The 22133-nt window shown below is 38.0% G+C and overlaps 1 protein-coding gene across 4 annotated transcripts; it reads left to right on the forward strand.

The window, feature by feature from the left end:
- Window positions 1-576: 576 nt before the first annotated feature.
- On the forward strand, window positions 577-11705 carry TVP23C (trans-golgi network vesicle protein 23 homolog C). Of its 4 annotated transcripts, none has more exons than XM_070739733.1 (7): window positions 577-678; window positions 2912-2994; window positions 3580-3724; window positions 6443-6532; window positions 8346-8477; window positions 8562-8690; window positions 9740-11705. In XM_070739733.1, exons 1-7 carry the CDS (start codon window positions 667-669, stop codon window positions 9770-9772), a joined length of 624 nt encoding a protein of 207 aa, XP_070595834.1. In that variant the 5' UTR covers window positions 577-666; the 3' UTR covers window positions 9773-11705. The 4 variants fall into 4 exon arrangements, with proteins under 4 accessions (XP_070595834.1, XP_070595835.1, XP_070595836.1 ...); XM_070739734.1 differs by having other exon boundaries at window positions 669-1057; XM_070739735.1 differs by having other exon boundaries at window positions 669-802.
- Window positions 11706-22133: the final 10428 nt, after the last annotated feature.

Raw genomic sequence — 22133 nt, forward strand, 5'->3', positions numbered from 1 at the left:
AAAAGAGTGAGGAAGGAAGGAATAGAAAGAGGGATGGAGAGAGAGAAAGAGAGGAAGGAAGGAAAAGAAAGAACGAGGGGGGGAGAGAATAAGAGAGAGAAATAGAAAGAAAGGAAAGAAGGAAGAGAGAGAAAAAAAGAAATAGATTTTCTTTTCTCCATGTAGACCAAATTTTTAATCAGGAACCACCACCACCACCCCGTCAATGTGAAAATCTAGTCACTTTAGTATATAATCTACATTAAAGCTAATCACTGTGCCGGCAGTCCCATTCTTAAAGTTTAAGATTAATTGCAATGTGTTTCATTTTTGTGCCACATTACATTTTCCCCATCTTAAAACTTTCCCTAGAGAGTCAATCTGAAGCAGTGTTTATCAAACTTAACGACGGCCTACATGGTGGTGTTACAATTAACAGTCCAAACATCTCAAAACTGATAAGGCTGAGAAACATTTCTTAGAGAACCCTCTCGTACTCGGGTTAGAAATAATAGAATCGCAAACGGAGACGAGCACTCTAAATTTCCTATATTTATCCGCTCAACACTAGGCGGATTTCCATTGGATTTGGAGGTGTCACTGCATAGCCTGGCGTCCGTCGTCCATTGATGACGTAAACGGCTTTGCTTGGGGGAGTTGGTTGTGACGTGGCAGAAGGCGGAAGCGATGTTGCGGCAGGTGGGAGCTAAGGGGCTATTATTTCCTAGCGCGGGTCAGGGACGTTGAGTGGGTTTCTTACATCGGGACTGAAGGGACTTTTTAATATCGGAGAGGGAGGTCAGCTGGAAAAGGACCTATTGGGGTACTTCCAAGCCAAGTTTGTGGCTGTACATCACGATGAAGCCCATTCCAAGCTACACAAGTTGTAGCTGCTTGCTTAGAAGAAGGGATGGCCAGCTTGGCTCTTGCCCTCATCTTCCTTCCTTCTGTGATATCAGGGCTTATGCCCGCAAAACATTTTTTCCTTCCTGTCGCCAACTGTTAAACGTTTTTGTATAATGCTTTTAATTTCGGATGGTGGGAGTTGCATTTTTAAGGCTTCCCACGCGATTCAAATGTGGGTATAATTGGAATGAAACGCTGTATTGTCGAAATAAACTCCTCTAGCAAATGATGAAGACTAGGACTTGCAGACTGCGAAAATCCAGAGCGGCAGCATACGGCAAACCCTTTTAACGATTGCTGGTGCTTACTGGTTATTTTTAACTCAAATATATAGTACGGTTGTCTTAAGATAATGCATGGACAGCAGGTTGGCTGCGGTATTGCCTGCCTGTGAATTGGAATGCATGGTGTTAATTTTATTTAGATATGCAATTAGATATATTTCCCACTTGTGATTTATCATGTCTAGAGTCATCCCACAATCATTTTGAAATATCAGTTATGGGTGTGGGTTTATATTTCTCCAAATTTGGGTGGATGGCCCTGAAGGTTGATAATTCATTAGTGAGGAAATGGATTTAATGTTTGATATTTAATATCCTCCCTTCGCTCAAAAGCTCAAAGCAATGAACTTGGAACTCCCAACTAATTTATCTGCAGCAACTGCCCTGTGGGGTAGGTTGGAATGAAAGAAAGTTAATTCTGGTGTTGACTGAGGCTGTCTCATAAAGAAATATTGATGTCCAGTGAAAGGATACAAGTACTCGATTGTTACCTGACAGCTCTAAATGTAAACCATCAGAGAATTATGAACAATGATATCAGAGAAAGTTTTTAGATTCCTGTTATGTGGTTTTCGTTAGCGATATAGTCTTGGCTTTAAACAATGCAATGATTTTACCCTTAATTTTAGGTTATTCTTAGCTCAAGTTTTAAGTCTTGATTAATAACAGGATACTAATTTTTTTAAAACTGACACATTAATAGAAAATCATCAAAATCTATGTTTTATGCTATTGATTGATTGATCGAAGGCTAAGAAATGGATAACTGATCCAATATTCAAACTTTATTTTTTGCCCTTAATTTTATCAATTATGTTTCTATGTCTGGAGATCAAGGTAGTGCTTACAGTAAATTTATAAACATGCTCAGTTAATGCTTGTTCCACATATGTATAAAGAAGACTGAGTATGCACTTTTTAGCTTCCAAGTTATATAAAGTAAATAAGTACTGTATATAAATGGTCGCCGTGATGGTGAGACAAGGCATATGATTTCACTATATTTTTTGTTAAAGAAAAGAAAAGATAGTGTGCAGAAATAAGACACAACCCCCACACTGAAGAATTATTGCTAACTAGTCGAGATTAGATGAACAAATATTGTCACTGAGGTTGACAGTCTAGTATAGATTTATTCATCATTGCTATTGGCTTCAAGCAGCAAATACTTAAATATGGTTTCCAATGTAGTTAGTTAGCCATCTGCTTTTTAATATTACACGGTGTCAGTTTCAAAAATGTACACATTCCTGAAAACTTGCTGAATATTGTTATTGAAGGGCCTATGAAATATTTTCTAGTTTAATGTAGAATAACTGCTCTAGAAAAAATCTATTGTGTTTCCTTTTTATATGATGACATTAATTAAACAAGTAGATCCATGTTTTTCTATAGAGTTTTAAAATAAAAAACTTAGATTCTGTTTCTATTAATTTAATCAGAGTTTTCCAAGCTAAATTATATATCATTATACCAAAATATTGGTTCCTCGTGTCTGTGTAATTTTTAAAGTTTCATCCGAAGTAACACATAATCTGGTGTTTTCATAGTGGTGTTCCGCTATGGAGCTTGTATCACAATGCTTGTTTTATCATCTGCTCCTCCTAATGTTCATCTCCAGATACCCATAGTTTTATCACAATAGCATATGTTGGCGGATTTTTTTGTTGAATTGTTGCACAATAGCATAGACTTTTTTAAAAAAACAACAACCCTATTTTAAAAAATCTGCATCTCTCTAGGATAGTAATGATGAGACGGAAGACGTTTCACTTTTTGATGGAGAAGATGAAATGTCCAGAAAGCCCAAGAAATCAAAAATAAAGTAAGTCTGGAAGAAAGAGGTTGCTATGTCTTAACAGGCTTTGGAGCAATGGTTGGGGTGGGGGGAGTTCTGGCATGGCCTAACTTTCCTAAGAAACTGCAAATAGAGTTTAGTTTAGTAAACCATGATGATGATGAAATTCTGTGTAAGTGTATAGGTTGAAAATATTTTCAATATTCTGCTTTTGTTGTCATATCTAGGGGAAGACTTACATTGAATGAACTTCAATATTTACTTATCTCTTTACTCTCAGCAGACATTTATAAGAAAATGATGTTGTGGAGTATGGTGTTTCAAGTTTAAAAATGTGTTTGTTCATATTTAATATTTTTAACAATTAAACAACATCTGTCTAACTCATGTCTTTGGGAAGGACACAATGGATGGACAAAATGCCAAATCCAGTCTAAACATTTGGCTGACTATGTCACCAATCATAATAATATACATAATAATGTACTTATGCTAATAAGAACATTGCTTCCTTATGAAATTGGAATTATAGCATACATTTTAAATCTTGATTTGGCCAGATTAAACACTGAAATTGCTAACCAAATTATTTTCTTCCTATGTCCTTTACAGACACCCTATAGCTTCCTTTTTCCACTTGTTCTTCCGGGTCAGTGCAATAATTGTCTACTTACTTTGTGAATTGTTAAGCAACAGCTATATTGCCTGTATGGTGACAATCATCTTACTTCTATCGTGTGACTTTTGGGCAGTGAAGGTAAGTTATTTTGTAAGATGTTGATACTTGAAAATATTTGTTGTCAGAGAAATTGGTAGTGTTGGGAACAGTGCTGTTAATCAAAATTAAAATACTAATTTTGATTTCATTTAGGTTTTTTTCCTCTCTGCTCCTCAAATACAGAGACCAAGTACAGTAATGAGCTGGGGTAGGGTGCTCTTCAGTGCTTTGAGTTGTTTTACTAAAGTTATATCAGAACGTATGTAGAATGTGATTTCCATCTTCATATAAGGATTATATATATATGCATTTAAATATAACAAGATGACTATTTCTATGCTTTATTCTATTGATAAATATTTTACCATTCTTTTGCATAACATATTTTTTGGTTTATAAGATACACTCTCCCCCCAGTGAATGGAAATGTCTGTGCGTCTTATAGAGCAAATGTTGCCGAAGCCCTCACCCACCTGCCCACCTCCATCCTTCAGTCTCTGCCTCCTAGCATATTTGCCTCCTTGTAGAAAACAGCCTGGACAGCTTCAGCATAGCCTGATTTAGCACCAGCAGCTGATTGGGCCAAAAACAGGACACATGGAGATCAAAAATGGGGTTTGTGAAGATGGAAAATGGGGGGTGCAGAGGCAGCAATAGGCGGTCATGAGAGGCAGTGGGTAGTGATAATCTCCCCAGCCTGGAGGGGCTGATCAGCAGTGCCCCGGGAAGCCAATCCAACCACCAATCAGCTGCTAAATGCGAAATCAGGCTGTTCTGAAGCTGACTAGGCTGTTTGCTGCTAGGAGGCAAATTTCTGGGAGGGAGAGGCAGATTTTTTTTTCTTGTTTTCCTCCCCAAAAGCTAGGTCTTATGGTCCAGAACGTCTTATAGTGTGAAAAATACCGTACATGCAGAAGGCTTGTTCCTTATAATACTTTATGTTCTGTCGAGCTCTCTGGTAGAATCCTCCCAAAAATGCACACATATAATTTCAGACACACACACATTTCAAAATTCAAAACAATGTTCTTTATAATGAAAATTCACTTAAACCAAGCCCTCTTTTGGTATAGCAAAGAGCACTCGTCTCCAAACAAACTGGTAATTTGTACAAGTCCCTTATCAGTTCTGTGATACTTAGCTTGCAGCTGTGAGGCAATTCACAGTCCTTCTTCTTTCACAAAGTGAAGCACACTTTGCCCTGGTTTAGTTTCAAAGCTGGAAAAATCAGTACACAAAAAGTCAGTCAGTAAAGCAGTCATGAAGCACAACGATCAGATAATCCTCCACAATGGCCAAACCCACAGGCTGCTCCTTATAGCAGCCTCACTAATTACCACAGCCCCACCCAACCACAGGTGGCCTCATTTTCTTTGATAATAATCTCTCAGTTGTTATTGCCTATGCATCGCTCTCCGCATGCATGGCTGCATCATTAACTCTTGTTCTGAATCCAAGGAGGAGCTAGATAATTGATCTCCTTCTGAGCTTTCTGCCACACTCTCCTCTTCCCTGTCACTCATGTCTTCTTGGTCAGAGGAGCCTTCATCAGCAGATTCCACCGGGAGCAAAACAGGCCTGCAGCATGTGGATGTCTCCCCCACATCCACAGTCCTTGGGGCAGGAGCTGGGTCAGAGCTAACCACAACAACTTTATAACTACTTTTTGTGGATTTTAATCAGTGTTTTTATTGGAACATTACTTTGTCAGAGTTCTGCATATGGGATGTTTCTGCTACCAAAGGAGACAGCACCTTTAAAAAATTTATTCTCCTAACGTTTATAGAAGCATAAGACGCTATTACAGAGTTTTTGATCTGGGAGGACGGGACTGCTGTGGAAAATGTGCGTGGTTCTTTTGCATTCATGAAACTCAGAATAGAGCCAAAAACATAAAACGGAAAAGCAAGAACTTTTCATTGTAGAAAGAAGTTGTGCACATTTATATATTAAATTCAGAGTCAAATTAACACAGTATGATTATGTGTTAAATGAACAAAGGTTTAAGAGGGTAGTGTATATTGAAAAACAATGTTAGATTTGCCCCTTGGCTTGCTTAGGACTCATCATTATTGCAAATACTGAACAACAGCCTTTTTCCCTTGTACAAAGTAGAGGGCAGTTTTTATTATTTAGATTTGTATGCCGCCCCTCTCCGAAGTTCTACTGCTTGGTCATGCTGTCATTGTTATAACATATTTTAGAGAGTGTGTCAGAGTGGGATAGGAATATTCACATTGTTATATATGTGTTATCTCACTTTTATGTCTGATAATACTACAAATACTTTTGAATGTTTGAAAAATCATTTCCATCATGTAATTGTTTTATATCTTTAAAATAGGCACTTGTTATAAACATTCCAGTTATTTGGGCAGGAAGACATATGGTGAACTATTCTTTAGGCATTTGAAATAACCAGAAAGCATATGACCTATATTCATGATAGTGGTCTAAGAGACTTTGTAACAGCATGTCTCTGTGTCACTAGTGAAATTATAACTTTGCTTGCCAAGCAACTGTTTGCAGTAAACGTTATAGGATTGCCGGGAATATGGCCCAGGGGCATACTAATGCAAGTTGGGCAATTGATAGCTCACTTGGAACTGTGACTCTAATAGTTGCCTGTAGTTATACTGTTGAACAGCATAACAGTTCTTGTTTCATTAGAGTGGAGGCATTTGGGGAAGCTTATTTTTAAAAATGTTTGATTGCTGTTGCAGAAGGTGCTTTCATACTGTATTTAACTCTCTCCAGAATGTTACAGGAAGATTGATGGTTGGCCTCCGATGGTGGAATCAGGTTGATGATGATGGCAAAAGTCACTGGGTGTTTGAAGCCAGGAAGGTAAATATCTCTCCCCGTTGCTGAGGGAATGACTGTGAATGGCATACTCTACAGCTTAGAACACTTTTAATTCCAGAATTGGATACAAGGTTAATACGCATAAATCACAGTACAATTATTAGGGTTAGTAGTTGTGTGCATTTGAAATCCACTTTACCCTGTGATTTGGAGACTAGGCTACAAAGATGTACAGAATATATTCATTTGCAGTGAGATAAATGATATGAAACTATAGAACTTATTTTAAAGAATTATGAGCTAAGATCAAATTGTGAAATCATACAAGCAATATATTTTAGAGTTCCTGTACAGGAACAACATGATGTTAGTTATTTTAAAGAACCAAACACAAACAATAATTTTTAGGCATGCTGAGAACCTTTTTTTCAAACTTAAGTCATGAAAATATTTAGTTGCATCAGGCCAATGCAAATGAAATGTTCTCTTTCCTTTAATGTGAGTTTGGGGGTAGGTTCTCGGTTTATATATCTTACTTGAGCAGGAATATAAAGATAGTCTTGAAGAAGAATATGCAGTAGTCATTGCAAAAAATATCATGTTAGCTAGGAAATACAAAAGGGGATGAGGAAGAAATTCAAGATTAGTTCACTATGACAGGGAGAGAGAAACTCTGTCATCCTACAAGAATAAAGATGAGTCACTGTAGTTCTTGTGTTGTCTGTTTCCTGACATGCTGACACAGACTACAATTAGTTTTGAAACATATGATCCCCTTTGGTCTTCATCACGTGAAGACTTGTATAAGCAATGATATTTACTGTTTTTTACAGGTAGTTCTAACTTTACAATCATTCGTTTCAGCGACTGAAGTTACAGTAATGCTGAATGACTGATACTTAGGCCCCGGTCCTGAAGTTATGGTTACATGATCAGAATTCAGTTACTTGGCAGTACCCTACCTGCATATATGACAGTAGAGATATCTCTGCCCTTTGGGCTCTCCTGCACAACAAAACCTATTGGCAGAAGCAGTAATGCTGAGGTTGAAGTAGTGGCTTGGGGCCTTTGAAAGTGTCAGCCACCCAGCGCCACTGGTGAATGTGGGCCTCTACTTCATCTCAATGCCAACTCGAGCACCAACCTTTGACCAGATGCTTTCACCATTTGACATTCACTTTTACCATTTTCCACTGCTGATGAGATCTGCCCTATGTGAGGCAGCTGCTGGTTATGAGGACTTTTCCCAATGCTGTTCATGCATTCTCCAAATCATAAGCAGTGTTGGGAGAAAGGCTTGCTGAAGCCAGAGGCTGCCTCACATAGAATTAAGCCAGGCATGTCTTGTTGGCAGTGGGAGTAAGACAGTGAAGGCCAGCTGGGCATTGCACGTCCTGTAGAGCAGTGTTTCCAACCTTGGCAACATGAAGATATTTGGACTTCAACTCCCAGAATTCCCCAGCCAGCGAATGCTGGCTGGGGAATTCTGGGAGTTGAAGTCCAAATATCTTCAAGTTGCCAAGGTTGGGAAACACTGCTGTAGAGCACAGGGTGACAGGGATAGCTGAGGCTTTGTAATATGGTACTGGGTTTGTCAAGGAAGGGCTCCCTCCCTTGATGCCCCTTCTTGATAAAAGGGTACTTCATTCTTTTTCCACTCTGAAGAAATATACAACTCCAAAGGTATAAAGCTTTCTACTGCATGACTTCTTTCAGGAATAGTTAGATTCTGCTGCTTCAGAAGCTGTATTATCATCACTGAGATTTTTCAGTACTTTTATAATGTTGCTTTATGCTTAATTAAAAAAAGAAATACATATAGTGTAAGTAAAATACTACTACTATTCATTTTTAGGCATCTGGTCAGGGGAGGAGAGCTATTTCAGAAGCAGAGTCCAGAATCTTCTGGCTAGGATTAATCACATGTCCTTTATTATGGGTGATTTTTGCCTTCACTGCCCTATTTTCTTTCAAAGTTAAGTGGCTGGTGAGTAAAATGTTCAGTTGTTTCCTGCTAAGCTCATTCTTGGGACACAGTGCTTCTCTTACATATCTTGCTCTTCTTTTCTAGGCAGTGGTAATTATGGGTGTAGCATTGCAAGGAGCTAATCTTTACGGCTATATTCGGTGCAAAGTGGGTAGCAGGAAGAATCTGACCAGCGCAGCAACTTTCTACTTGGGAAGGCAGTTCCTGCGACAGGTACGTCAGAATTTTATTTATGCAACTATCCTCCCCTCTCCTGGCATTTGCCTTGGTGCTTATCTAACTTCGCATTTCCTGACCTACTTTTTGTAGCCCTAAATATTTAAAGAATTCAAGATCCAACACTGGCCCGCCCAGGTTCTGTTACAGCTGAGATGGGTGCTTGTTTGGTTGTAGGTACTATAGCTCTGCCTTAGTCAGTTAGGAAAGTTGTCGCATAAACTTTGAGAGTGCTCTCTCCTGTTAGTTTTAATGCATGTTACTTAACTTTGAGAAATCAGTCTGAAGTTTAGACCAGCGGTCTCCCAATTTTTCTGGCTTGGTGGAGGGGGCAATGGTTCTATGTGAGTGCACAGCTCCATTTGCGCAAGGAGCAGTCATGCCTGCTTTACACGCAAGTGGAGTTGCATGTGCATTGGCTGCCACTTAATAATAATATAACAACAACAACAGAATTGAAATGGACCTTGGATGTCTTCTAGTCCAACTTCTGCTTAGGCAGGAAACCTGACATCATATCAGACAAATAATTATCCAATATCTTCTTAAAAACTTCCAGTGTTGGAGCAGTCACAATTTCTGGAGACAAGCTGTTCCATGGATTAATTGTTCTAACTGTCAGAACTTTCTCCTTAGTTCTAAGTTGCTTCTTTCCTTTGATTAGTTTTTCCCCATTGCTTCTTGTCCTGCCCTCATGTGCTTTGGAGAATAGTTTGACTTCCCCTTCTTTGTGGCAATCCCAAACCCCATAACTTCTGTGGGCCAATACTGAATGGGCCATGGCCTGGTATTGGTAATAACCTTACTTGCTCCATTTAACCATCTTCAAAGATACTGTTTAGGCAGTATTGTTTCCTTGAAAAAACTCTACAGGTGCTTTGATAATAGCCTTTTCTACACAAAAGTCCAGTCATTGTATCTGCCCATAGAAAGTGATACAGAAAATATTTTTTTCCATAATTGGGGCAAGTGCAGCCCACAAGACCCTTTTTCAAAGAGTTTAACTATAGTCCTGATCTAATGCTATTTATTTTTTTCTTTTACAGTCCACGCCCAAGGATGACCAAGCAGTATCTTGAGGTTCATGAAGAAACACTACCTGCCATTTTCAGTCCTTATGGAGATTTTTTTGGGGGTGGGGTGGGGACACACTCCTATTTCTTGGGCTCTGTACAGGAAATTTATAATCTGTGTCTGAATTTTTGTAATTAAATATCTATATAAGTGTTAATTGTTACCATTTCTTACAACTTAGATTTTACAGAGTTCTTCTTGATTCCACTGACTGCTGAACTCTTTAATTAATTAAATAATTAATTCTCCACTTAGAAGTAGATTAAAAAAATAGTGATGACATCTGTGACTATTTATAGCAAGGCATTCCTGAAATAAGCCAGAACTGTCCTCAAGAACTTTGCAGTCAAATATTTTTGCCTGTTTCAAAACCAACTTGTTCACAAAGTCTCATGAAAAGGGCTTGAGCAACCTTTCCTCATGTGAGAACTATGGGATGTAACCTACATGACTTAATGTCTATATGATTGCAGGATCACGTATTTTTAAGCTGGTATTTTATATCTGAATTGGATAATTTGGACAATTGGATAATTTCAGCTAAAGATCAGGAATTGAGAGGAAGAACTAAGGGTTCCAGTTTCACATTCAGAATAGAAAAACATTGATGCCTGTTGACTGGCAACAATTAACTTTCTTGTTTGGTTTTGATCTGAGCTTTCTTAAATAGTGAGATTTCCCCAGAAGCAAGGGCAAGTTCCTTTCAGCTTACTATCTGAATAAAAGAGAATTCTCAGGCTCCAACTATGGTAGCCTACAAGGATGTAGATCTCAATTCATAACATCCTATAGGGAGAGGAAGGATTTGAGCGTGCCCCTTTGTGCCACTCAACAAGTAATTGATATTATAGAAGAACTGTTCTGAAATTGCTAGTAGCAATTCATAATTATCCCAAACAAGCAACTTCAGAACTGATGACATAAGAGATTGAGCCATTTAGGCAGCTCATGCTACTAGAAAAATCAACCCAGATAATCCACTGGAATGATTTAGGTCAGGAGTACCCAATCCCTGAGTTGTGGCCCACTACTGGACCGTGGCTTATTCGGAACCAGCTGTTGAGCAGTGAGTGGGCACACTTGAATATGGGTGCAGCTTGAGTTGTGCAAGTGGGGGACTAGTGCATGTGCACATGTGTGTACACCTCAACTTGCGCAAGTTGAGCTGCAGGCACATGCATTGGCTTACCACTTGTGTGGGCGAGTTCCCCCTCTTTCCCTTCCCCAGCCAGGCCGCCAAGCTGCTAAACCACTAATTTAGCCCATTTGCAAGTTTTGTTTTGTTTTTTGCAAATCTAAGCAAAGCTTCAGTGAATTTAGGCTCTACTAAGAATGTAGTAGATTTCTGAAAACTCTCCTGCTTTGAATAGAGTGAGTACTATGCACAGGGCCTAGCTTGCCATGGTGTGTTACAGGTAGTTGGGTTGCTTTTCAAAATCAGAATTAAAGTTTATTGAGTTATTGCTGTTTACTGGATGAACATCCAGTTCTTCATTTCAAACATGATCAATTTGTATATTTCTCAAGATGCTTAAACAGGAGTTAAAGCTGTATTACTGTTAAGATAGTTTATAAGTTAAGCTTAGGAAAGAAGTATTGATTATAAGCAAACTTAATATAAATCTAATGATGGTTTATAGTTCATTTTTAAAAGGAAAAGCGGTTGGCAAGTTTCTATATGAATTCTGAAAGTTAATGTTCATGTTTGGATATGAAAAGTGAAGGTTCTTGGAATACAGAAATGATGTATTTAAAATCTCTTGTTTTGCATTGTGCATGTTTGTGGACCTTTCAAATTAACCTGTTTTTCAAAGAAATATATTTTTTTAAAGCTGTAAAATTCTGAATGGGTTTGATTTAGTGTGCCAATATCATGTGTCTCAGGTGATTCACTGTAGTGAGTTTCATGTCAATTAACAAGCTTATGTCTTGAATCTACTTGCATCTCTCTCTTTGTTTGCCTTTTTGAGCTCTGCCCGTTTCCATTTTTCATAACTGTATTCTCTGGGAAAGCAGCTGCAGTAGTTTCGGCGATGGCACAAGTCTTTTTTTAAAGTGAATTATTGATTATCTTGTTAATTAACTTGAGATTTACCTCCTTAGCTGGATAATACAATCATCTAGTTCAGCACTTTGTTTGCTGGCATTCCTCAGTCAGTTGCCTCAGTTTCCCAAACACTGAACATTGGTACAGATGATTTAAGATTGCAAATTCATTTTCAATTAACTGTCTCAACAAATTGAATAGTATGAAAACAACATGCATACCACTGCAAATGTAATACAGTATTTTATAGGAAAACGTTTCACCCATTTAGCAGAGAGAGTAAGTTGGTGTTGTGCATTCATGGATATGAATCACATCACCTTTGAGATGTTTTGTTTTTACAGTATCAACAATATCCAAGCTTTAAAGTAACAATGTACACAAGCTGCTATTTTTGAGAACCTCCCTATTTTCCTAATTGTTGTAAGACGTGAAGGACTATGCTGAACTGGCGAGATGGGTATATATGAATGTAATAAACAAATAAACTATCATCCTATATTCCAAACTTTGCATCAGATGCCAAGCAAATATCCATCAAATGATGGCCAGATTTCAGCCAAACCTGGGTTTAGAGAGCAGACTGCCTCTGTTTGACATAATAAATGCATATCTATCAGCTATTGATAACCTTATTCTGCATAAATCTATCCAGTTGCTTTTTAAAGTTAATTAACTTTCCAGCTGTATTATATGCTAGTATATTACATAGATGTTTATAAAATGCTTTTTTTCTGTCACGATTCTTCTACATTTTAGATTTATGGAATGAATCAATTTTTATATTAAAGGAAAAAAACCTGAAAGAGTGCATGTTTAAATTGACACTAATTGTGTCTTCCTCATGAATTTGGTTGATCTCCAAAATCTAAGCCAAATGAGATCTGATTTTTACTTACAAGGGAGAAACCCAGGAAATAATAGAGATGTGGGCTATATTAGTGTATCAACAACAACAATAACAAACAATATTTTGAATTTCTGCTTCCATTTGTTGCTAGGACAACTACGGTATATGGATGTATTGTATCCATGAAGTCACTAGGTCAAGTTTGAGTTGATTTTTTTTTCTTATTACCTCCTGCTTTACATTTTTTCCCTATGTAAAAAGCCCCAAACATTGTCACCTTTATGTTCCAGCCCCGCAATAATTTTCTGCACCTTCACCAATAATCATTTTAGCAGAGAGTCTGGGGCTTTGGCACATAGTATTCCAAAGATAATTGCACCTGGAAAGTATATACAAACATTGCAAAATAAGCAGTTTTGTTTAAAGTGCCTTTCTTACTTGTAAATTAGAAGGCAAAGTTGTGCTTTTCAGCTATAATTGTTGTCTTGCTATAATTCTTACTTTTGGAAAATTTTCAAGATTAGTATGCATTTGTGTTTCCTGTTCACAGATGCCTTCCATGATGGTTCACCACATTTTCCATTAATTATAGGTAGCATTTTTCATTCTGGCTGTTTCGAGATGGACATCTTAATATGCAATTTCTGCTTCCATCAGTACAGTTATTTCATGAAGTATCCAGACAGTCTTATTCTGTCAACATCCCCACACGCCACCACCTTCTCTTCTGGGATAATTTTCTCAGATGAAAAGCCCTGAAAGAGAAGCATGTATGTCCAAAATGATAGTTGTGCCATACATACATCACTTTTTCTAAGATGAGGTTAGGAAATTAATGTCGGCAATGATACTGATCTTTTGCCCTGATCTGTCTGAGAATTCAGATTCTTTTCAGTATGAATACAAATGTTTCAAATTTTAAATCATTTAGGAAATAAGGTTTGTAGCTGTTTTGTTCACTTTCAGAGAAAAACGTTAGTTTGTGTGCATAAAAGTAAAATAGTTATCTACAAAGGAACTTAAAAATACTTTCTTTGTGTCTGTACAACTTCAGTTTCTGAAATTGATGCGTAAAAACCTCCGCCTTATTTTTTTTTCTATCATAAAGGAATTTTCCTTAAATTTTACCCAGCCACTATGGCAAACGGCAAGGCATTGTAGAAGCTGTAGTTCAAAATTTCTAGGGCGCATTCATTTGCCAGAGTATTCCTATTATAGTCTGTTCTCAGAATATATCTACTTGTTGAATTCATAATGGTCAAATTTCTCTATTGATTTAACTTTTCCCTAATTTCTCTTAAGAAATGCAGTTTGGTAGGCGTGCTGAGAATTCTCTCTTAACAGAAGGTATAGTTTTCTCATAAAGTTCAGTTCTTCAGTTTGTGATATACTACCTAATAAAGGTAAAGGTTTCCCCTGTCCAATTCTAGGGGATGATGTTTATCTCTATTTCCTAAACGAGGGAGCCATTGTAGTCTAAAGACACTTCTGAGGTTATGTGGCCAGCATGACGTAGGCACACAGAATGTTGTTACGTTGCCAATTAAGTGGTACCTATTTTGCTACCTATTTATCCACTTGCATTTGCATGCTTTCGAATTGCTAGGTGGGCAGGAGCTGAGGCAAGTAACAGGAGCACATTCTAATGTGCGGTGCTCAGATCTTGAACCCAGGCTGCCAGCTAGCAAGCTTGTAACTACTGAGCCATTACACCCTCTATTCCAGGGTTGTCAAACTCTATTTCATTGAGGGCTGCATCAGGGTTGTGTTTGATCTCTGGGGCTGAATGGGCGTGGCAGGTGTGGGTGTGGCTAGCTCAACATCATGCAGCCCTCTGCCAATGAAAAGGTAGCCCAGTTTTCATAAATACCATTATATGAAAGGAAAGAGTACCAGCAACTGCTTTGCAAAGCCCTAATGTGTAGACCCCCATATGCTTATGATTTTGGGTGTTCTTAATATCTTGGAGGTAATTGTAGATTAGCTGAGAATTTTAGATGCCAGAATATTCTCCCCAAATTGGATTGTTTATCCATGGGTGGATACAGTTGCAAATATATACGGCAAATAGTATGATAGTACAATGTTATGAATGCATGTTGGGAAGAGCTTTGGTTCTGGTTCTTTTGTTGTGGTAGTGTTTACTTAATTTCTTAGGAGTACTTGTTCCCCTCAGAGCAAAAAACAAAACCCACCCACGTAATAATAACATCAGCTAATTATAGCCTGTTGCTAACCTTGCTTTTCTTGCCAATTGGGAAGCAACACATCCCATTATGATGTGGGAATGCAGTGGCCTTTATTTGCCACCCAATTTGATAGTTGATAGAATATAAACATTAATAAGGATTTTGGATGAACGTTTGGTATAGTAGAAATAGAAGCAATGCTTTCAAAGACATTATGTGGTCATTAGAAACAGCAACATAGAGGAAGAGTGAAGCAAGATATATGCTACATCAAATACTCCAACTGGATGCTGTCCAATCTGTTAGAGTACATGAATCATCATGCCCAAACAGAATGACTTCTGGCAGTTTTAAGAAGTAAAAAACAAGCAAAATAAGCAATATTAGATGTTCAATATAAAAAGCATAAAGTAAAACTTCCTGTCATATCCTTACTCCTGTTTATTTTCTCTTGGCATCAAACCTATTAAAAGCACAGCCAGGTGGTCACGCTCAAATACTATCTTTGAATTAGTGAGAAAAAGCATGAATTAGGCAGAAAAGCATGTTGGCACAAATGGCTCTGTCTTCTTTGCAGGTCTGCTAACTCAGAAAGAAACCAGCAACTTGCACTGTCCATACAGGTTTAATGTGGGATGTGTAAAGGAAAATGATTGGTGGGGTCCCCTGGCTTTGTTTCTCTTCCTATTGAAAATTACACCTGGCAGTGGAAAAAGTGACCATCAATCATGATGAGGTAGGGATGGATGGATAGATGGATGTATCCAGGTGTTTAGAACTAGTGGGACCACATGTCAAGTGGCTTGTCTTACAAGTTACAAGCATAGAAGTGTCCTACACTTGTTGCCTGTCTATCAGGTTATTTCCAAACACCAGTTTACTGTGCTTCTGAAACTGCTAACCTTGCATCCAAAAATAGTCAAAAGTGAATGGGTGTGTGTGAGGTGAAACTATCAATGGAGAGTAAACACTCTTCTCAACAGGTGCTACAGAGGAATAGCAAGGTGAGCAGCCAGGAAATCTTCCTGTAAACAATTCAGGAAGAAGGCAATTGGATGAGAGTGAACTAAATGGCCACCCTTCCATCCAGTAATAAAATTGTTAAACAGTACAGCCACATGTCAACAGAGGCAATGAAAAATCAGCAATACTATAAGCAATACATCCCTAGCAGACCCTGGCTCTCTTTCCAAATTGCAATTTACCTGTGCAGCATAGAACTAGTATCTCGAGAATAATAAATGTGTCATTAAGAGAAAAAAGTACAACACTTTTATCAGAAAAATGCTAAACCTCTGTTTATAAAGATGCTGTGAATGCCCTGACATGGCAACTGCTTCAGGAAGCACTGGTAAGGAGCCTCAGGGGAAGTCAAGTGTCCACTGAGTTCTAAATCTCAAGCCAAAAAGGAGAGTAATGCCAAGAAATCAGAAGTGAGTGGCCTGCCCACTGCAGCCTCAAATGGCATGACAATCTTATCACATATTATTGATGAAGCATACTAGGTTGCATCTGAAGCAGGGGTGTCAAAGTCGCAAAGTCACCAGAGACTATTCAGCCGGTTTGGACCAATTCAGGTGAACCAGAAATTTTGAGTAGTTTGGAAAACCGGCAAATACCATCTCTGGCTGGCCAGCTCCAGCCTTTCCCTGTCGTATGTTCACGTGTTTTTTAGCTCATTCTGACCTTTCCAATTCATACTGCAGCCCATCTTCGAGCAAATGTTGCTTAAGTCAAGTCTGTGCAGTATTTGTTTGATCAATCTTTGGAGGAAGGGAAGGAGAGTCTCCAGACATTCAAAAGGGTACCATCAGAAACAAAGTAGCCTAAATTCCACCAAGAGCTCTTCCAAGGTTTTTCCTGTAGAAGAAACAAGCAAACTATTGTTTGGCTTCTTATTTTCGAAATTGTAAATTCCCTATCATGTTACATCCAGGGCCATTTAAAATCTTTACCAGCAGGGGGAACCACATTCCTTCTTTCTATTATAACTCGCAGGCACAGCAGGCTAGAAAATGGCGACATTTTATACTGTAAAGATTTCTTGAAGGCACTTTTTCCTTCTTTCACTCATGGCTCCAGAGATCTGTTGAAACATGAGAAGTGTCAAAAGACAATCATGCCAGTCCTAACTTTATTTCTCTGGGAAGCAGAGGAGAAGTCGCAGCAGCAGTAAAAAGGAGACATACACAAATGTACAGCTACTTTGAGAGTAACGGTGTATGCTTAATATATGTGGGGTTTTATTTACGTTGTCTATCCCATTCCCACTCATTTGCTGCTGAACATTACAAGAAATGCATACCAAGCAGAGAAACAGTCTTTATTTATACGCTCTCATCTCAAAGTCTAGCTCATTCCTGCTGAGATGGAGGCTAAAGCAGGAAACGGTTGTGAAACTGTAACGTGAAGCTACTGGTTGAATGGAAAGAAGCGAATTGGGACCAGAAGGGTGTAAGTGAGGGTGAGACCTACAGTTTGGCTTGACTTTTAAGCTGCTTTCAGTCCCATTTAGGTGCCAAGAGTCCAGTTTCAGGGAGGAGCACTGCTTGCTACTTAACAGGGTTTATTAAAAAAAAATCCGGCTACAGTCCTATTTGACCAGATTTTTTTCATTACAGACCAAGCAGCAAGATGTGGAGGGGAGGGGGGACGACACTAATTTCCCCTGCATTTCCCAGAGTCGCTTGGTTATCTTCCAGGGAGCTGCTTTTAAAATCCATCTAACTCAGCAGAAACAGATGCAGATCTGCAGTTATAGACATAGGCACTCAGAATTCCCAAGTTTCATAACTTGGATCTGCAAATTCTGTTTTGGCCAACCTGAAATTCTTTCTTCTCACTCACCAGTCTGTCTATGTGGTTTGTTTGCTTTGTTTTATATTATGTGCAAATTCAGGCATAGCTAAAGTCAAATATGTATGGCAAGCTCTGAAGAATCCCAGTCCAATAGCTGTATAATTATTTGTATATAGCGTTGTCATTATCTAAATCTGGAACATACAATCTGAGTGCTTGGAGCTGCCTGCAGCTCATCTCAAAGCTTAATCGCCTTTTTACACCGCTGAATTAAAATGATACCACTCTAGCCTTGAGTCCACCAAAAAAAAAGAATTGTCCTATTCCTATTGCTGCTTGTGATCTTGCCTCTGCTGTATCTGTTCAGAACCACTGCATAATGGCATTTTGCTAGCAAAGAGATTGGTTGACTTCATCCTCAATCATAACATTACAACTGGGATAGGGTACAGTGGAGTTTAATAAATATGTGCTGTTCACTTTGTACATCTCCAGCTTCCTTTGTATGTCCATCCTCCTACAATGTAACATAAATTGAATTAAGAGTAAAAAGAAAAAAAAGAAAAAGAATCAAGGGGACTGAGTCATTAGCAATTCTTTCTGGGAGAAAGGATTTCTATTTAGAATTTCCTCCTCTTTCCATCAATTCGGTATTACAATTTTTCAGCTTTGGGCAAAACCAGAAAAAGCTATAGAGTAAAAACAAGCTGGAGGAGCCTAGCACTAACTGCACTATTCAGGCAAATCACCCTCAACTCCAGTCTGTTATCTGCATGTAAATAGTAACCTAAAAGTCTTGATTAAATTAAGTTTAAATCCTGGTAGTCACACAGCCAAATCTGTTTTGTTTTCTTGGCAATAAAACAATTTCCTATTATTATTATTTCTTATATTTTGTGATATTTCATATCCTAAATTGTGACCACATGTTATGGGAAAGAATTGCTGAATGACAACAGAAGAGACTGAATGGAAGTAGCATGTTTGCATCAATCTCAACCCCCAATACACATTCTGGTACTCTACTTGCCACAGGTCACCTGACTTTGCCACTGAAACGTAATTGACTTTATACCCCTAGAGACGCTCTTTGGAGAATGCTACAATACAGAAGCAAATGTGACTATAATAATAGTACAACTAAGGACACCTTGCTGTGATTTTACTCAGGGGGTGACAACAAAATGAATATACCGTAGTTTCAGAAGATCAGATAGGAAAATAGATGCTACCTCACACTTTTGTTTACATGCAAATGGAGATTTAGGCAAGTTACATCAGTGTTTTCATGCTTGTATACTCATTTACAATCCTCAGCTGGATGGATCTATTTATGACCCATCCATCCATTTATGAAATCCAACCAAAATTTAGGTTGGGACCTGGCAGGTTGTTCTAGGGAAAATTAAGCAAATTATACTGGTAGTTACTACTATAGGGATCAAGACTGGTAGGAAGGAAGGAAGACTATATTGACATTTTCATGGAAGAACCTATTTATAATAGTGCTGAAATAACTAAACAAAGCAACCTAGCCCTGCCATGTACAAATGTAACTTGGTTTTTTTATTTAAAAAATGATTTATTAAATTTAAAATATTCAAAGCTGACAATTTTCCATCTCCACCAATTCTGTTTAGCCATTCATTCTTCCAATGCAGGTATTTGTAAGTCATTCCTCCATTGTGTATTTATATAGAATCTTGTCATTGTTATCATATATAAAAACAAGGTTCCATGAGATCTTTCAATCTGCTTATCCAAACCAAAATAAAAACTTCTGGTTTCAGTTCTGGTTCTAAATTTTCTGAATCAGAATACATATTTGGTTCCAATATTTTCTGTCTTTCTTCCATTTCCACCAAGAGACTACATTTCACCAAGGGACTACATTTTAAAATGTAGTCTCAGATTAATTACATTCTCAACAAATATTTGAAATTCCATTCAATATTTTTGACAATTTATCCAGTGTCAAATACCAGTGATATATCTTTTATTAAAATTATCTCTAAGGCTATAATTCAAAGTGAATTTCAACCCCTATTTCCACATATTTTTTTCATTGGTACCAAGGTATATTTCCAAGATTTTTTGCCCATCTAATTCGTTCTGTGACCAGGTTCTTAAGTAGAAATGTTTGTAAGAAGAAGCTATTTTTCCCATAGGAATCAATGTAAAAGCAAATAATATGTTTAACTGGGGAAATCACAGGGAGGGTGGAGGCCCTGTTTCCTCCCAGGAGATTCCTAGAGAGGCCCCATGGAGGCTTCTCCCCACCTTTTCCGATTACAGTTTCGGAAGCTGGGGTTTGTAAGTGGAAAAATGGTTCTTGAGAAGAGGCAAAAAAATCTTGAACACACAGCTCTTATCTAGAAAAGTTCGTAACTAGAGGTGTTTGTAGGTAGAGCTACCACTGTACAGTCTTTAATTTACTCACCCCCTTTTATTTTCAATACAAGTTTACACATCAAAGCAGTAATGTCATCATCATTTGCACACAATGCCACATCAAATTCATTCTTACCCATTTTCAAAATCATAGTTCTTATCCAATTTAAATATTTCCCTCAGCTGAGCATAGGAAAACCAATTATGTGCATAATCTTCCAATTCCAAGTCAGTCATCAAGCTAAATATTGTCTGATATAGAAATAACATTCTAGGTAAAACATTTATCTTTTCATAAAAATTCTCCCCAGCAATGACAAATGGAATTTTTTCCATCTCAACATGTTTTTTCAACTTCATTCCATATTTTAACATGTTTTGAAATAACATAGAATTCAGATTAGTCAAAGTAATACACTTGCCATTCAGGTTTTCAATCAAAAACTCAATCCCTTTTAAGGAATCCAATAAAATCAAAATCCGTACAAAAGCGCTTTCTCTCTTTCTCCCTCCTTCCCTCTCTCCCCCCTCTCTGTCTACACACACACACACACACACACACACTCATAGCCAACAAACTATATTCTGTATGAGTCACACGTTTTTGCTGAATTTGAAAATTAAGGAAGACTAGGATAGATCTATTTCGGCCTTGTTCTGGCCTCATCAGCTAGCCATACTCTCAAAAATGAACGATTAAAAGGACCTTATCTTGTTTCTTTCTGGATATTTCTTTCTTTCTGATCCTGAAAGATAAAATATGCTTACAATGTTCCCTGTTTTTAAACCAAAATTTAAAAGACTCTTCCCCTCATTTATTTCTCTGGAGATTTTTGCACATTATTCTTAGCAAGGGGCTACAGATCATATCATCAACATTGTAAGAGAGAGAGAGGAAAATTCCAATAATTTCTACTATTAATAGATGGGGAAATTCAGATTTCTGAGTTGAGCTGGAACTTTATGCTGTGTATATAAAAAGCTCTGAATCAGTCCAAGGGGATTTAAACGGAATCTTGTATACTCTGCTTTCACCTACAGAAATATGTGAACAAGCAGCTCACAATGAAATTTTAAATAATTCAGGAAATAAAGTTCATAAAACAAAAATTGGCCATTTTAAGCTTCTAAGCTGAAAAGAATTGATTGAGTTTGCTCCTTTTCAGACCCTGCCGGTGCTTAGAGGTGACTAAAGAAAGTATTTTTATACAATCATTTATCAAGATAAACTCTTGAAATTCATTTCCACCCAAAAAATGAATCATGTTTCCTGGAGATGAAATTATTGCATTCTGTCCAGAAAGTAAATCACAGGTCTTCGAAGCAAAATGCCTCTTATTTCTTTTCTGTTTCCCAATTCTCAGAGTCAGCACTCACATATGCACTTTGACAAATGCTTTATGCATGATGACCTGCTTCCTTTTTCTTTGCCTACGATGGAAATCAAGGAAATTGCACTCGGTTTCCAGCTTTAAATAGGTCATAAAGATGGTGTCAGTGTATCTTTTTTAAAAAAGGAAATATGAAAAGTTTTAGAAAGGAAATCTTATTATGCTGGTATCACAGTTACAGGAACTAAATCCCCAGATGACCTAAAGATCACAAGCCCAAAATGTAGAAACTATACCGTCCTTTCTCTGAGTCCTGCTATTTGACTTTTTATATTGACTCTTTATCCGCAGCACTTCCCATTCAGCCACTCCACAAAGTTGTTGTGAGGAAAACAGAAGGAGGAAGAAATATTATATATGTTCACTGTTCTAGAACAGTGATGGTGAAACTTTTTTCCCTCAGGTGCCAAAACCGTACATGTGTGCACTATCACATGAGTGTGTGTGTGTGCCTACACCTGTAATGTAATGCCTCAATGTGTCCCACCCCCCTTATACATGCTTACGTGACCCCTCCTGTGCTGCCCTGCTCCCCATGCACGACACTCTCGCCCATTTTCCGACTACTGGTGGGCCCAGTAGGCCCAGTTTCACGCCTCCCCAGGTTCCAAAGTCTTTCCTGGAGCCTGGTGAGGGGGGAAATGTCCTCCCCTACCCCTGCAGAAGCCAAAACCACCCTCCCAGAGCCTCCACCTGAGC

This window comes from Erythrolamprus reginae, chromosome 2 (assembly GCF_031021105.1).
Source record: "Erythrolamprus reginae isolate rEryReg1 chromosome 2, rEryReg1.hap1, whole genome shotgun sequence".
Taxonomy (NCBI): domain Eukaryota; kingdom Metazoa; phylum Chordata; class Lepidosauria; order Squamata; family Dipsadidae; genus Erythrolamprus; species Erythrolamprus reginae.